Source organism: Prunus avium, chromosome 4, assembly GCF_965620075.1.
Source record: "Prunus avium chromosome 4, drPruAviu1.hap1.1, whole genome shotgun sequence".
Lineage (NCBI taxonomy): Eukaryota > Viridiplantae > Streptophyta > Magnoliopsida > Rosales > Rosaceae > Prunus > Prunus avium.
Window position 1 is genome coordinate 28,172,302 of NC_142287.1, and position 16,947 is coordinate 28,189,248.

At 37.0% G+C, this 16,947-nt stretch overlaps 1 protein-coding gene across 1 annotated transcript; it reads right to left on the reverse strand.

The window, feature by feature from the left end:
• Positions 1 to 14,787: 14,787 nt before the first annotated feature.
• LOC148295165 (elongation factor 2-like) lies at positions 14,788 to 15,965 on the reverse strand. The gene is made up of 3 exons (XM_088252560.1): positions 15,897 to 15,965; positions 15,716 to 15,803; positions 14,788 to 15,466 (listed from the first exon to the last, which is right to left on the reverse strand). The coding sequence occupies exons 1-3, from the start codon at positions 15,897 to 15,899 to the stop codon at positions 15,093 to 15,095; spliced, it is 465 nt and encodes a 154-aa protein (XP_088108686.1). The 5' UTR covers positions 15,900 to 15,965; the 3' UTR covers positions 14,788 to 15,092.
• Positions 15,966 to 16,947: the final 982 nt, after the last annotated feature.

Sequence of the window (16,947 nt, forward strand, 5' to 3'; positions counted from 1 at the left end):
TTAACCTCTTGAAAAAAAAAAAAAATATTCTCAAACTTAGGTTTCTTGATCGTTTTGATCAAAAAGAAAAAAGAAAAAGGAAAATCCAACATATTGCAAGTCATTTGGAAATAACAATCGAAGATATTGAAAGTAAACCACCAAGAGTGGCCCAGTGGTTTGTCCGCCATTTGGGTAAGGTTCTGGGGTTCAGCTGGGTTTGCTCCCTAGTTCGAGTCCCAGCAATTGCAACACCTGGTGCGGCAGGCTCAGTTCTGCGAGTGGGGATTAGTCGAGGTGCGTGCAAGCTGGCCTGGACACCTCATGGTAATTACCAAAAAAAAATATTGAAAGTAGACAAATTACTGATCCACTAAAAATGTTTAAACTAATCCTGAGTATATGAAATATGCTAAAATATAAACGAAGAAGGTAAAACCAAATGAAGTAATGCAATTATAAAAAAAAGCCATGACAAATCGATGTGATAGTATTTCAGTTGTTGTCCAAAAATTAGTGTAAGATGTTTGTGTCCAGAGTATCATTGTCTTTCTTAACTTATGGTGGCAAATTTTGGTGGATATGATCTTTTGAATATTTGACGGGTTTGCCAATTTAGCATTTTCTGTTTATTTTAAAGAGATTATTATTCTTAAAATTACCCTAATAGATTCTTACCTCAAATTATGATACTTTATTTTTTTCTTTTCTAAATTTTTTTGAAAATCAGTACACCATCTTCCACTGTGTTGTCGCCTCATTTGTTGCTTTCTTAAGCCAATCAATTAATTTCTTTACATAGATACTGTGATCTTTTTTTAATAATTGTCTTTTCCCGATTTTTGTTTATCGATAAGAGTAATTTAGAGCATTATCCATTACTATTAGGTCATTACCCGAGTCTCTATTGTCCCATTTTGAGTTTTTAATTTTTCAGAGTTATTACCCGGCCCTATAAAGAATTTAGCATTTTCACGTTTAATACTCGTATTGTACACGTACGTACATATTTTTCACGTTTAATACACTAGTTTTTTACAAAATTTTCAACAATACACACAAAATTAATGTATTATACACAAAATAGTCACATATTATTGACTAAAAATATTTAAATACTAATTATTCACTAAGAAAATAATAATTAAAGTAATTAAACAAGAGAAATTCAGAGTGCTATTCAATGGGTATACTTTAAAAAAAATTATCCCTCTTTTCACAAAAACACGCCCTAGGTGTGAGGTGAGGCGGGTCTTTTTTTATTTTTTTATTTTATAAATAGAATAGCCGGGCGGCTATACTCCGGATTTTTTATATTAACAAAAGAGCCGGACACACATATATACACATATAAATTATATATGTATTATATATATTGTAATATACATATATACATGTATATACATGTATGTGTACATATATATATGTATGTATTTTATAATATATATACATGTATATACATGTATGTGTACATACATATGTTTATATTATTTATAATATACATATATACATGTATATACATATACATGTCAAATATATTATAAAATACATATGTACACATACATAATACATGTATTTATACATATATACATATACATAGATAGTTTTGAATAAAAAATAAAAAATCTAGTCCTAATCCAAGCGTACACCAAACGCAGGATAAGTGTTATTCAACTTAGACCAAGCCAAGCCAAGCCAAGCCAGTCCCTAAGCATAGTCCATGCCAAGACAGTCCTGTGTACCAAACAAGCCCCCGAAAGTGCAAACTGCGTTTAATAATATTAAGCGGTATAGCCGATCGGCTATACAGTAAAAAAAAAAATCTATTTAAGCGGTATCGCCGCCCGTCTATACGTTTGAAATATTCTATTTACAGAGTATAGCCGCGCGGCTATACGCTTTTAACAAAACACGCGTTAGGCTTGAGGCGGGTCCTTTTTTTTATATATAAATGGTACAGCCGATTGGCGATACTCCGGATTTTTTATATTAAAAAAGTATAGCCGGGCGGCTATACTGGGGTCCCCCATTTTTGTTTATCAATAAGAGTAGTTTAGAGAATTATCCATTACTCATTAAGTCTCTATTATCCCTTTTTGAGTTTAGAGCATTATCCATTACTCTGCACATTCTTAACATACAAATCCCTCTTCTCTCCAGGAACCTAATTTGGACCCATGATTCTAACCTTCAAACCTGTCTGGACTTTACCAGCAAAGACACGACCAAACGCAAAGAATCGACCCTTGTCAGATGAGGGAATCATCTTAGATACATAGAGCATAAGAGGCCCTTCAGGATCACAGTTCCTGGTAGCATTTGCATGTTGATCATCAAGGGGACCCTCGTACAAGTTCTCAACACGGTATCTCTGGGCAGTTGAAGTAGAGGGAAGGTTGATCGGTTCATAATTGTATATCATTTTGTACCCTTCTAGCTTATGATTTGGTTATGTTTTTGAGTTAAACTTGTGCTTTTAATCCTTTTTGTGTTTATCTTTCAGTTCATTGAGCTTTAGGTAATAATGAGGGCTTTGGATAGTAAATGATGCAATCCATGCATGTTAGGGCCTAATTTGGATGAATGGATGAAGAGCTTAAAGACAAACTCAATTTTGGCTACAGTCCCCTGCCAGCCCAGTTTCGTAGGTCATATTGCAAGCTTTGTTTCAGCAACCGACATAGCTCGGATGAGGCCACATTCTTCATGAAAGTTGTTCCAATGGGTGTGTAATATAACATATCCAAAATTCAGCCCCATTGGATAAATATGGAGTCTGTTACCTAGCAAACACAGAGCCATGCTCAGGATGGATTTTATCAGCGCGCAAAATGAGTTAGCAATTTGTTTTGGCCTTAACTTCCTCCTCCGACCTTGGATTGGCCCAAATGATATATGGCTGGAAAGAAGACATTCTGAACTTCAAGTTTGAGTGCTTAAAGTCTTAATTTGCTTAAGGGAAGCCCAATTCGTAAGCCCTTGAAGTTGCTGGTCATGCTGACCTCAGGATGAGCTATTATTTCTGGTTGGAAGCTTGGTCATGGTGACATGAAGATGAGCTAGGGCTGCTGGTGGGATTTATTAGTGAAGTGCATCAACCATTCAAGATTTTATAATGGAAGTGTTGTATGCATTAGTGAAGTGCATCAACCATTTCAGATTTTATAAAACAAGTGTTGTATGCATTAGCCATACTTAATTCAGATTTTCAGCTTCCTTAGGCCTATATATAGTGAGGTTTCCCAAGCTTGTAAACACACCCCAAGGGGGGGAGCTCTCAAACACTTCTCTAGAGCTCCCTTCCCTTCTCTCCCTCAAATTCTCTTAGTTTCTCTTTCTAGTTTTCAATTGTTGTAATGAAATATTTGTGCTGAAATTCTCTTTAAGTCTTTCCAAGTTCTACTTTAATTTTCATTGTTATGTAAATTCTTTTCTTTAGTTTCAAGTTTGATTAGTTTCCAAGTTTCAATTATGATTTTTGTTCTTATTCATTATGCTTATAAGTTAATATGCTAGTTTGAATGATTGATCACCATTTAGGCTTGCATGTTAGCTATCTTGGTTTGAATTAAGAGTATACACCATGCTTTAATTCGAATTGAACTATGAATAGGAAGAGTATGTATGGACATTCGACAACAGGGATTAGATACATACTTGGTTGTTTAAAATGTTCTTCTATGCTTAATGGGTTCCTAATGCTTAATTTTAGGTTAGACAACAAATGATCAAATTAGGGAATTAGGAACACAAGGTTATGACCACACACCATGGCTTAATCATACTTTAGCTAGAATCAATCCATTAATCTAAATTGAACTTGGGAACTTATCTGCTTGAGTTAGTTATTTTCTTTCTTTCTTGTTGTATTTATTTCCTTTTGTTTTCATTTATGTTTTGTGTAGGGAAATGAATTGGATCATTCAATCACCAATCCTCGTGGGATCGACCTCGCACTTACATATGCTAAACTACCAACGGCTCGTGCACTTGCGAGTATCACAAGTTGAGGATGCAACTGAATCCATTTTGGTGCAGCTGTATCTACACAACAAGTTTTTGGCGCCGTTGCCGGGGATCGGTAACATTGTTTGATTCTATTTGGCTTTCCTACTTTATTTTTTTCTTAACTGGACAATTTCTTGTTTTAAAGTTAATGACGTTAATGGACAAGTTGTGTTTGTAGTCCAACAGAAAAGGACAATTGCCCAACAAGCAAGAGAACTGGGTTTAAGTCCCAGCTTACACAACCCATTGGTGCTTGTTGCTTTGAAGCATGGAATTGGACTTGTGTTGATTTTTCCTTTTCATTTTTAGTTTTTTTTTTATATTTCGTAATCCTTTAATTCCGTTTCAAGTTTTCTATGTTTGTTTTAGCAATTTATTATAGCTCAATAATAAATGAAGAGAGATGGCAACCTCAATCATAAGAATGGGAAGTGTGGAGCAGTGGGAGAAGTCGCGACCTCCAAGTGCATCCATGCTCGACCTAATCGCTTCAAGGGGGAGCATTTCAATCCTTTCTCTTCTTTGAATTCTGTTTATTTTCGTAGTTGTTTTTGCCTTTTGGTCCGCGTTGAGTTCTTTGTTTTTCTATGCTGAATCCAACCATATAAAGAACGTAAAATTTGGACTTACGGTTGGAAAGTTATAGCCTAAACACTGAACAGAGGTCGAAGCTGAAAAACATAGAAACGAATCTGTCCAAATGGTGATAAATAGGTGATAGAAAGTGCTGTTTTTTTTTTTTTCTTTGGTTTCTTGGTTTGTTTCTTTTAGTACAATAATTTATATCGTTTGTTTGAGTTTGTTTAGAGTACTTAGTTCATTTTCGTTTATGGTTTTTTGTTTCATGTTATCTTAATTTGTTTTTGTTTCTTTTTCTTACGAGAATATATTTTTTTTAAAAAAAAATTTAAATAAAATAAAATAAAATTTATTTTTCATATGAGCTGACTTATGGTAACTCCAGTGAGCACCTTCGTCAATACAGTGTCTAGGAGTTCTTTAGGCGACACCTTCGGTGTCTAAGAAGTTTGGGTTTTAAGCGGGACCATTGTGACCCCTCCAACCTTCCCGGATCCCCTGGCTGTGTTTTCTGAGGCCCTTAACTGGTCATCCGTGAGTTGCTTGTATATTGTGTGTTTTTAAATTAAGTTTTTTTTTATTTTCTTTGTTTTCTTTTCTGTTGAGTCTTTGTTTTTGTTTTGTTTCTGTATTTGTGTTGTTATGTTAGTTTATTTATTTATTTACGTGGTATGGTTAGTTAGTTTATTTCTGAGTGTTAAAACACAGTTTTATTTCAAACGCTGCATTAAAAAAAAAAAAAAAAAAAAAAAAAAAAACAACATCATCATCATCTTCTTCATCATCTTCTTCATCTTCTTCATCTCCATCATCATCATGGCTTGCCTCTATTTTCTCGCACTTGTAGAATCTGCAGCAGCTCCACATGGTCCTCATTTTTTCTCTGCAGTGCTTCCACGTGCTGATTGGCACAGTAGAGCCGCTTCTGCAAGTCCGCCACCATAGCCTTCAAGGAAGCTATTTCCTCGCTCATCGCGGCACACTCCCGTGTCCTCGCCAGTAATCGCATGCCCAAATTGGTAGCGGAGACCGCGTGGAGCACAGTTAAATTGTGGGACTCCTCTACCGCTGCCTTATCAGACCTCTGTGCCACATGCAGATGATCTGTCGGAGTGAGCTTGCTGCTAATCATGCCTCCTAGCAGCACTGCTCTGTTCGACAGTGCCTCAGAAAAGTTCGGTATTGCCTCAGCAAAATTTGAGGCCGTGCCGTGATGATATGAAGAGTTTGGAAAGACAGTGTTTGGAGGAGCCCTTGTCTGGGCATTCGGTGGTGCAAGTGAGAGCTCAAGGTTGAGATCATCAAGGTGAGTGCATGAGGATGCCATTTGTTTTGCTTCTGAATTTTTTGATGTTTTTCCTTGAGTTTGCAGGAAGAAATGCTGGGTATCATCCGCTTGCAGAGGTGTGGTTTAAATAGACATACGCTGATGAGAGAGAGCCAACACCATTTCGGATTTCCCGGGCATGCTCGACCTAATCGCTTCAAGGGGGAGCACCTTTACTTTCACTTTACTTTTCTTTTTTCCGTGTTTTCTGGTGTTTTATGTTTTTGCCCGTTACTTTCATTTTCTAGAGCTTTGTGTTTTTGCTTTTTCCTTTCGGCTGTCATCTTTATTTTATTTTAGTTAGGGAACTGTGCTTTCTTTTCCGTTTGTCGTCTTTGTTTGATTTAAGTTTGGAAAGTGTGCTTTCTTTTCCGTTTTCTTTTTCCTTCTGCAACTTTACTTCCGAAACAAAATTAAAAAAAATCACAAAAACAACAAAATAAAATAAAAACAACAATAATGCATTAGGAAATCATTTCTTCTCAGTGCTTGGTGTCTCGACCATTGGAGCTTTGAGTTTGGCCCTCTGGCTGTCCTCTTCCGGGGCTTCACGCACAGCTTCTTGGGGCTCATCACTTGAGCTCCCAAAGATCGCAATCTTAGCTTGAGCGTAACTACTCTCGCGATCTGCTTGTTTGCGTTTACCCGGTCGGTCTAGGTCCTCCAGCTGTTTTCGCATGTCGCGAGAGTACAACTCTACCATTTTTGATAGGTTTCTATTCTCGTCCCGCAATACTTCTAGCTGGTGTCGATTCACCTCCACTATCCTTGACCTCTCCCTTTTCAAGCTTTTTATAGCAGTCTGACACTCCTCAACCATACTTCGCTCCGCCGCCAACTGACCTTTCAGCACCTCTACCTCATGGGACTTCGCAAGTAGGCGATGACCCAAACTTGCGACTGTTGCCGTACTCTGCACGCTCAGTGCCAGGGCATCGCTCACGACCCGGTTGTCATCCCTTGTCCCCAGAACACGTATATCTTTAGGAGTCACCAGATTTCTGCCCACTCCAATGGCAACATCGTTGTCCAGGAGTATTGAGTCAGTTACTGTCACAGGCCCCCGTGCGGAAGCAAAGTAGGGCATCCATACTGGTGCCGCTGCTTGGCCTCGTGTCTGAGTCGGTGGAGCTAGGTTGAGATCCAATGAAAATGGGTAGTTAGAGGCCATTTGATTTCTCACTCTCTTTTCTTTCTTTTCTCTTTTGTGTGTTTCTGAGTTTGCGTTTTTTTTTTCACCCTTTCTTATAGACTTAGTCTTTGACAAACCCTAGCCATTGCAGCATCTGAGCATTTTCTGAATCTCCAGCATTCCTTGAGTCCCACAACCTTCTCGCCTTCCAACCATACCCAACTCATTTATCACGACGTGTCTTTTCTGAACGAACGCGTTCAGTAAAGTCTTCGCGCCTTTCCATGAGCCCGTAATTTTTGCTTGTGGAGTCTGCGGCGCCTCTATGCGTCGACACGTGTCTCGCCCTGTCTGTTGGTCCCTTACACTGAACCGAGACATCATGACCCATGTTAAAATCCCGCTCTTTGTGTTGCTAATCACGGTTCGATAGTTTGTTTTTACAAAACTAAATAATAATAAAAAGCCGGAAATGAAAACAAATTGTGGGTCGGGTTTCACTTTAGTTTGGGTTTCAAAGTGGGTTAAATTCACCGTGGTTTGTGTTTCGAAATTGTGGGCTTTGGGCTTCAAATTTTTTTTTTTTTTGGGTTTCAGAATTGTGTGATTAGGGTTTACTGTTTCTTTTTTTTTTCTTTTTTGTTTGTTTGTTTGTGTTGTAATTTTTATTTTATAATTATTTTGTTTTCTTTTGTGATTTTGTGATTTTTTTTTTTTTATTTGCTTTAATACCTTTCATTTGTTGTTATGACATTGTTTGTGGCTAATTTCTAAACATTGAGGACAATGCTCATTTCTAGGTTTGGGGGTATTGGAGTTTAGCAAGTAAACTTGGTTTTTCTTAAAATTAAAAAAAAAAAAAAAAAAATTTAAATTTCTTTCTTGTTTTGAATCTTGTTTTGTTTAGTCACTTTCCGAACACATTTGATGAGATTGTGATAAATGTTTGCATGACTTAAATAAAAAATTGAATTTTATTTATTATTTATTATTTTTTTTTTTCCTTGTAAATTTTTATTGTAAAAAATATATATATATATATATATAATTAATTAATTATTTTGGCATCGTTCTAGCATGACATGTTCGAAACCTTCTTTGCACTTGCCATTTGTTTCATAATTTTCCAATTAAAGGATTTGCATGACCCAAAGAATTGTATCAAGCATAAATTAGACTTATATAACCATATAATGTGAGCTTTTGAGCCTTGTACTTCATTTCATGAGTGTTATACACATACTCTTAATTTCTTGTCATCTAAGTTGTTGTTTGATCTCATTATTCATTGATTTGGTTGAACACTTAAAAGTCATTCATTCTTTTGCAATTCGATTTCATGACATTTAAGAAATGATATTAAGGCCCTCTTTGGATCGTTTGTGCCTTTCAAGCTAACCTTATGCATGCTTAAGCATGATTTTCCATTGTTTACCATTTTGAGCCTACATGTAAACCTTTTCTTTCATTTAACCAATTATATTTCCTCGCCTTAGCCTGAAAAACAAATATTTACCTTTCTAAGGAATTCATGAGCTCTAATTCGGATATGTTTTTCATACTAAGTTTGGGAATGGGTATTACATTTCGAAAAAGAAAAAAGAAAAAAAAAATCACACAATTGGTGAAAGAAAAGAGAAAAGTTGTAATTAAGTGATGGTTGAATGAAATTTCATTTTTTGGGTTTCATTTTTGGGCCTTCAAAATAATTTGGTGTTTGGAAAGGAGTTTGAATCAATGTAAATGAAGGTATAAGGAGTTTTGATCGCGTAAAAGAAAAAATCTAATCGTGATGATTCGAAGTCTTGTAAACAATTGTTTTATGCTCTTATATTTTGAGTTTCTTGGACTTTGTTTTATCCATACCCTTCATTTCTTACTCACCTTACACCCTTGGCCCCATTACAACCTATGCTAAAGACCTAAATTGATCTTAAATGTCATGTGGTTGAATTGCATTCATTTTTCTACTTTTAAGTGTTTGGCATCCTTCTTGAGATCATATTAATGCAAGTCCTTCATCTTTTTATTTCGAGTTAAGTCCTTATGGTTTAACTCTAACCTCATGTTTATAACTGAGTATTGCATTGTAGCCCTCTTCCGAGTGATTCATTTGTGAGAGGACAACTTTGGTGAGATTTGAAGTTGCATTTGTGCTTGGTATGATTTTTGAAATTGTGTGGAAACTAAGATTGGGGAATTTGTTGCATTTGGCTATCACACTACTACACTTTGAGCATATTATGTTTTGAACTTTGCCGCTTTGTGAATAATGTCTAAAATTGAGCTTTTATTGTCAAAACGTTTAAGTCATGTGCATGAGTCATTTCTCTTCACAAAATGTTCGGAAAGATTGTTTTGAGTTTTTATTTTGATTTTGTTTTTTTTGTTTTTTGTGTTTTGTGTTTTATTTTTATTTTTATGTTTGTTTTTGGTTTTGGTTTTGCTTAAGAACTAACAAATCTAATAAGTTTTCTAACCATTTTGTTTTGTAGAGTTAGAAAAACGTTTGTGGGTATCGTAACTGTTAAACCCTCAGGAGACACAACTCCTCCTACTAGGGATGCCTAGAGGTTTAAAGGCTTGTTGCATTCGCTCAATGCAATCGAGTTACCTACGAAAGTGGTCTAGTTAACTTCTTGTTTTGTTTTTAACTTTGTTTTGTGTTGTTTTGCTTGAGGACTAGCAAAATCTAGGTTTGGGGGTATTTGATCGGTTCATAATTGTATATCATTTTGTACCCTTCTAGCTTATGATTTGGTTATGTTTTTGAGTTAAACTTGTGCTTTTAATCCTTTTTGTGTTTATCTTTCAGTTCATTGAGCTTTAGGTAATAATGAGGGCTTTGGATAGTAAATGATGCAATCCATGCATGTTAGGGCCTAATTTGGATGAATGGATGAAGAGCTTAAAGACAAACTCAATTTTGGCTACAGTCCCCTGCCAGCCCAGTTTCGTAGGTCATATTGCAAGCTTTGTTTCAGCAACCTACATAGCTCGGATGAGGCCACATTCTTCATGAAAGTTGTTCCAATGGGTGTGTAATATAACATATCCAAAATTCAGCCCCATTGGATAAATATGGAGTCTGTTACCTAGCAAACACAGAGCCATGCTCAGGATGGATTTTATCAGCGCGCAAAATGAGTTAGCAATTTGTTTTGGCCTTAACTTCCTCCTCCGACCTTGGATTGGCCCAAATGATATATGGCTGGAAAGAAGACATTCTGAACTTCAAGTTTGAGTGCTTAAAGTCTTAATTTGCTTAAGGGAAGCCCAATTCGTAAGCCCTTGAAGTTGCTGGTCATGCTGACCTCAGGATGAGCTATTATTTCTGGTTGGAAGCTTGGTCATGGTGACATGAAGATGAGCTAGGGCTGCTGGTGGGATTTATTAGTGAAGTGCATCAACCATTCAAGATTTTATAATGGAAGTGTTGTATGCATTAGTGAAGTGCATCAACCATTTCAGATTTTATAAAACAAGTGTTGTATGCATTAGCCATACTTAATTCAGATTTTCAGCTTCCTTAGGCCTATATATAGTGAGGTTTCCCAAGCTTGTAAACACACCCCAAGGGGGGGAGCTCTCAAACACTTCTCTAGAGCTCCCTTCCCTTCTCTCCCTCAAATTCTCTTAGTTTCTCTTTCTAGTTTTCAATTGTTGTAATGAAATATTTGTGCTGAAATTCTCTTTAAGTCTTTCCAAGTTCTACTTTAATTTTCATTGTTATGTAAATTCTTTTCTTTAGTTTCAAGTTTGATTAGTTTCCAAGTTTCAATTATGATTTTTGTTCTTATTCATTATGCTTATAAGTTAATATGCTAGTTTGAATGATTGATCACCATTTAGGCTTGCATGTTAGCTATCTTGGTTTGAATTAAGAGTATACACCATGCTTTAATTCGAATTGAACTATGAATAGGAAGAGTATGTATGGACATTCGACAACAGGGATTAGATACATACTTGGTTGTTTAAAATGTTCTTCTATGCTTAATGGGTTCCTAATGCTTAATTTTAGGTTAGACAACAAATGATCAAATTAGGGAATTAGGAACACAAGGTTATGACCACACACCATGGCTTAATCATACTTTAGCTAGAATCAATCCATTAATCTAAATTGAACTTGGGAACTTATCTGCTTGAGTTAGTTATTTTCTTTCTTTCTTGTTGTATTTATTTCCTTTTGTTTTCATTTATGTTTTGTGTAGGGAAATGAATTGGATCATTCAATCACCAATCCTCGTGGGATCGACCTCGCACTTACATATGCTAAACTACCAACGGCTCGTGCACTTGCGAGTATCACAAGTTGAGGATGCAACTGAATCCATTTTGGTGCAGCTGTATCTACACAACAAAGGTGAAATCATCATTTATGTTGAAGTTTTGGATCTGCCCGTTGGGTCCCACTCTAACAACACCGATACTGTCCCCACTTTACCACCTGCCCAATCCGTCAGGTGTGGGGTTTTACCACAAAAGGCCTCGATATTAGTTAGAGTGTGGTAATTCTATTTAAACCCATTTGTTTTCTTTCACCCTACCGATGTGGGATTCCAACACTCCCCCTCACGTGTAACCCCTTTTTAGTGGTTCACACGTGAAGATCCACACATCAGCAATTGAAACTCAAAGGTCGGCTCTCGTTGGGCCCACTTGTTTTCAATGGAACTCAGAGGTTGGCTCTTTTCAAGCTTCATTGGCTCTTTTTTTTTTCTTTTTCTTTTTCTTTAAGAGTCCGACTTGTTTCTCCTTCTTGGTGACAAACTTCGTTAGCTTGTACGGGCCTTGGCTCTGATACCATGTTGAAGTTTTTGGATCTGCCCGATGGGTCCCACTCTAACAACACCGATACTGTCCCCACTTTACCACCTGCCCAATCCGTCAGGTGTGGGGTTTTACCACAAAGGCCTCGATATTAGTTAGAATGTGGTAATTTTATTTAAATCCATTTGTTTTGTTTCACCCCACCGATGTGGGATTCCAACACTCCCCCTCACGTGTAATCACACGTGAAGATCCACACATCGGCAATTGAAACTCAGAGGTCGGCTCTTGTTGGACCCACTTGTTTTCAATGGAACTCAGAGGTCGGCTCTTTTCAAGCTTCGTTGGCCTTTTTTTTTTTTTATATATATATTTTAATTTTTAATTTTTAACAGTCTTCTTTAGTCTTGCAGTACAAAGTGGCCTCACTTGTGCTTCTGACATATCCACAGCTAATGAGGTAGACATTGATCTCCTCATACCAGGCTCTTGGAGCCTGTTTTAAACCATACAAGGCTTTCTTCAGTTTATACACCTTATCTTCATAGTTTGGAACCACAATTCCATCAGGCTGATCTACATAGACTTCTTCTTTAAGTACACCATTTAGAAATGCAGATTTAACATCTAACTGGTATAACTTCCACCCCTTTTGAGCTGCCAATGCTATGAGAGTTCTGATGGTGTCTAGTCTGGCCACAGGAGCAAAAGTCTCATTGAAATCAATTCCAGGCTTCTGTGCATAGCCTTTGACTACCAGCCTAGCCTTATGCTTCTGTATTGAGCCATCAAGGTTCAATTTAGTTTTATAAACCCATTTAACACCAATTACAGGTTTGTCACTTGGTCTGTCCACTAGTTCCCAAGTTTCATTCTTCTCAATCATCTCCATTTCTATCTCCATTGCCTTATTCCAAGCTTTATCCCTTGAAGCTTCAGCAAAACTTTCTGGTTCAATGATGCTCATATTGCATCTAGCATAGATCTCATTGATATCTCTGAGCTTCACAGGTGTAGAACTTGGTGATTCATCTGGTGAATCAACAGTTGAAACATTTGTGATCATCTCATCTGAGCTGGAGATATTTTCAAGCTGTGTTTCAGGTGTAGATGAAGCTGTGACTTCATACTCTTCTTCGGTACTTCTAGAATTGTCTTCAAAGCTCATTGGAACTGTGACATACTCAATAGCCTGTTTGTCCCAATCCCATAATGCGCCTTCATAAAAAATGACACTTCTAGACACGGTTATCTTATTGGTCTGCAGGTTGTATACTCTGTAGCCCTTTTCACATTTGCCATACCCTATGTTGCACAGACACAGGTACGGGGACACGGGAATGCGACACGGCCACACGGCGACACGGAAAATCTCAAAAAATTAGGACACAGGTACAGCTAGGACACGGCAATTAAAATAATAATTTATTTTCAATACTCAATGTCACATAATTCCATAAAACAAAACAAATAACTCATGCATAATCAATACATAATAATTAATACACCACAAAAATAAAACATAAATGATCTAACTCTCAATCTTCTTCAAGCATCTATATCTTCATTGTTGTTGTTATTAGAAAACAACACACCCTCTAATTCCGGTTCATTAAGTGATTCACATTCATCTTTCCCTATAAAAAAATTCAGCATGGTTCACATTCATTATGTCTAATACCCAATTAATAAACCAAATTCAAATATACTCAACAACTAAGTAACAAGACTTTTATTAAAAATAAAAAAATAAATACAGATACAATCATACAAAGATACCCACACAAAAAACACATCAAAACAGAGAAACAAAATAAAAAAATTGTAAAGCCTAACCTGAGTTTGGCCACGATTTCATTTTATTATTTGTTGTGTTTCTCTTAAAAAAAAAGAAACAAAAGAAAGAATTGTCACCTCACCACCAAGTCCAACTCTTCTACTGCTGTGGAGGGAGATAAGAAAAGAAAATAGAGAACATAAATAAATGCATTTGAAAACAGAGAAAAAAAATATTTCAAAGAGACTTACATTGTGCAAAACTAAGAGAAGGGGAGGAGAAGGAGGAAATGAAGTTTGGCAGCAGAAAAGGTGAGATTTAGGTTTAAAAAAATCTTTTTTCACTTTTAGCTCCTCTTTTTAAAAATATTTCAAATTAGTCCACCAAAGTTTCAAAAATCACGTTTAGACCCCAAATTTTATTTTCAAAATTTCAAACTGGTCCCTGCCGTGTCTTGACCATGACAGAGCTGTGTATTGACCGTGTCCCAACCGTTGACCGTGTCCAAGGCGTTTTGGGGGCGTGTCGGAGCCGTGTCGGCGTGTCCGACACTCCGACACTCCAGCTTTTGGAGTGTCCGTGCAACATAGGCCATACCCAACAAAAATACACTTCACATCTGCATCTTCCAGTTTAGATCTCAATTGGTTAGGCACATGACAGAAACAGACAGAACCAAACACTCTTAAGTGCTTCACACCTGGCTTTCTGCCACTGAAAACTTCAAAAGGAGTTAGATTATCCAATGCTTTTGTGGGGCATCTGTTCAGAATGTAGACAGCTGTGTTCACTGCCTCCCCCCAAAATTTGAAAGGTAATTTCTTCTCATTCATCATAGCTTTGTTCATCTCTACAATAGTCCTATTCTTCCTCTCAGCAACTCCATTTTGCTGTGGAGAGTAGGCCACAGTCAGCTGTCTTTCCAAACCAATTTCTTCACAAAATTGCAGGAATTCAGTGGAAGTATATTCTCCACCTCTGTCACTTCTTAGTATGCAAATTTTGTAGCTATGAAGGCTACAATTGAAGAATCCACTTGGTGCTGGCATAGGAGGTTTGGTCATTTGAATTTCCAGAGTTTGAGGTTGTTACAGCAACAAGAGATGGTCTATGGTCTGCCTGAGCTCGGAAATTGGTCACTGCTGGCTGGTAGCCAGGTCTGCATGGCACGCTTCATCAACGCCTTCCCCATCAGCTCCTTTTCATCACTCTTCTTCATCGTGACACCAAGCTTTGTCAACATGGGCCACAACTTGTCCTTCTGATCATTCATGCAGGTGTTGATAATCTGCTTGATGGGTTCATAACAAAACTGAACGAAACCACGCTTGCAGGTAGCAGAACCAGTGTTCTTGCTGGTCCATTTCTTGGTAGCTGGGTCAAAGTAGTTCTCACCAGAGCCTTTCCATCACCAAGAATGACATTAGCATTCTCAATAACCCTTTGGAATGCTCGGTTAGCCTCCTCTCCATCGACCTGGAGCTCAAGGAAGCACCTGTCCGTCTTGTTAACAGTCAACACAGGCCTGATCCTTTCTCCTGAGGCTTGACGAAGCAGAGTCTCTGTTTGGATACAAACACCTCAATGCAATCAATCACCACAAGTGCACCATCAGTAACACGAAGAGCAGCCGTGACTTCAGATGAAAAGTCAACGTGCCCAGGGGAATCAATGAGATTGATGAGGTACTCATTTCCGTTTCTCTCCCCCTTGTAGCTCTTCAAAGCTTTATCAGTCATCTCATAGTAGAGAGAGATACCAGTAGATTTGATAGTGATACCACGCTCTGCCTCATCTGCACGGGTATCTGTCATCCGGACATCACCAGCAACTTCTTGTGCAATGATACCAGCAGCAGCAACAAGAGAGTCGGTAAGGGTTGACTTCCCTGCATATCAAAATTCAGTACCATTATAGCTGTGAACAAACACACAGGACATTGAAACATGAACAAGAATTTAATGCAAATTGGAAAGCAAAATGACAATTATACATTTGAGCAGGGCATAATCAACCAGATAGAAGAAAGCAGCTCAAATTAACTCAAACAGAATACCATTAATCACTCCATTATGAGCAGGTGAGTGAAAATAATGTTACAAATATAAGAATTATCAAGTGCAAAAGTTATCGATACCATGATCAACATGTGCAATAACGGACATATTGCGAATGTTATGCTTGTAGTCCATAATCCTACGGAGTTCCTCTGCTGTAAACTTCACCTGCACATATCATTAATATCTCTCCGTTAAGAATTACAAAATTAACAGAGCAGCCCAACAACCAGTAAGCTTAGATTGATAGACTGCACTTACCATCTTGACTAGTATTCAAAAGAAACCACCAATTTGTAATTATAAGGAGGTGAACCACCTGAAAATTAAAACCATAAAGATAATGAACCGAGGGTTCAATTGAACATTCAAGCTAGAAATTCAAGTAAATATCTATGAATACATTACTGTATCAAATATAAGAAGAAGGAGGTGGAAGAGAGGTTTTTTTTTCTTTTTTCTTTTGATTTTTTGTTTTTAATTTATTTAGTATTTTATTTAATTGGACTGTTTTACCCCTATATTTGATGGTAACATTGACAGAATGTAACGGTAGGACCAATGCAACGATTAATAAAAAGTTGGTGGACCATTTGAATGAATAATTAATTGAGTGACCAAAATACAACTTGGGTATAAGTTTGAAAACCATTTAAATAAATAACCCCAATAATTTTTCTTTTAGTAGTTAAGGCAATTGAGGTCCCGCCACCTAGTTAAGGCAATTAGGGACACCATATGGGTTCAAATTTGAGTAACTTTACGATAATATTTATTAACAACAAATAAAGTGTTGACACAGCATTTGTGAATAAATTAATTGAATCTAGCATTATTGTTATTAATAAAAGGAGGTGTCATATCTACAAAAATAATTAATAATGTGATTTTTTTTCTAGGCATTTACCTAACCATTTTCCCCCTTGTTCATATAGTTTTTACCCATCCTAGTCCAGCTAAACTTTGTACGAGAATTTCATAATATTACAGCATCATATATAGTATAGTTTAATTTGATGGCCCCAAAAATGCAAACATCTCCATTCTCCACTTAGCCTCGGTGACTGATAAACCAGACAATTGGGAGTATGAGTGTCATGCGCAAGGAGATACACCACAGCAGCAGGGAAGGTATTGAAATGTTAAGATTAAGAATAGTCCAATGGAAATGATCAACCCTAATATTAATGCAAATGAAATGTTACAATGGAAATTTTATCACCATTCATTTTGAGAACATGATGCTTCATCAAGCTTCATTTTCGTGATTAATAACGACCTAATCCAAGTCATGCCCAAGGCACAATTTCCT

Excerpts from the sequence above, each read along its gene's own strand:
- LOC148295165 (XM_088252560.1), bottom strand. Across the intron at positions 15,467-15,715 it reads TATTGCACATGTTGATCATG|GGAAGTCAACCCTTACCGAC; the intron begins GTATCGATAACT and ends TTTGATATGCAG.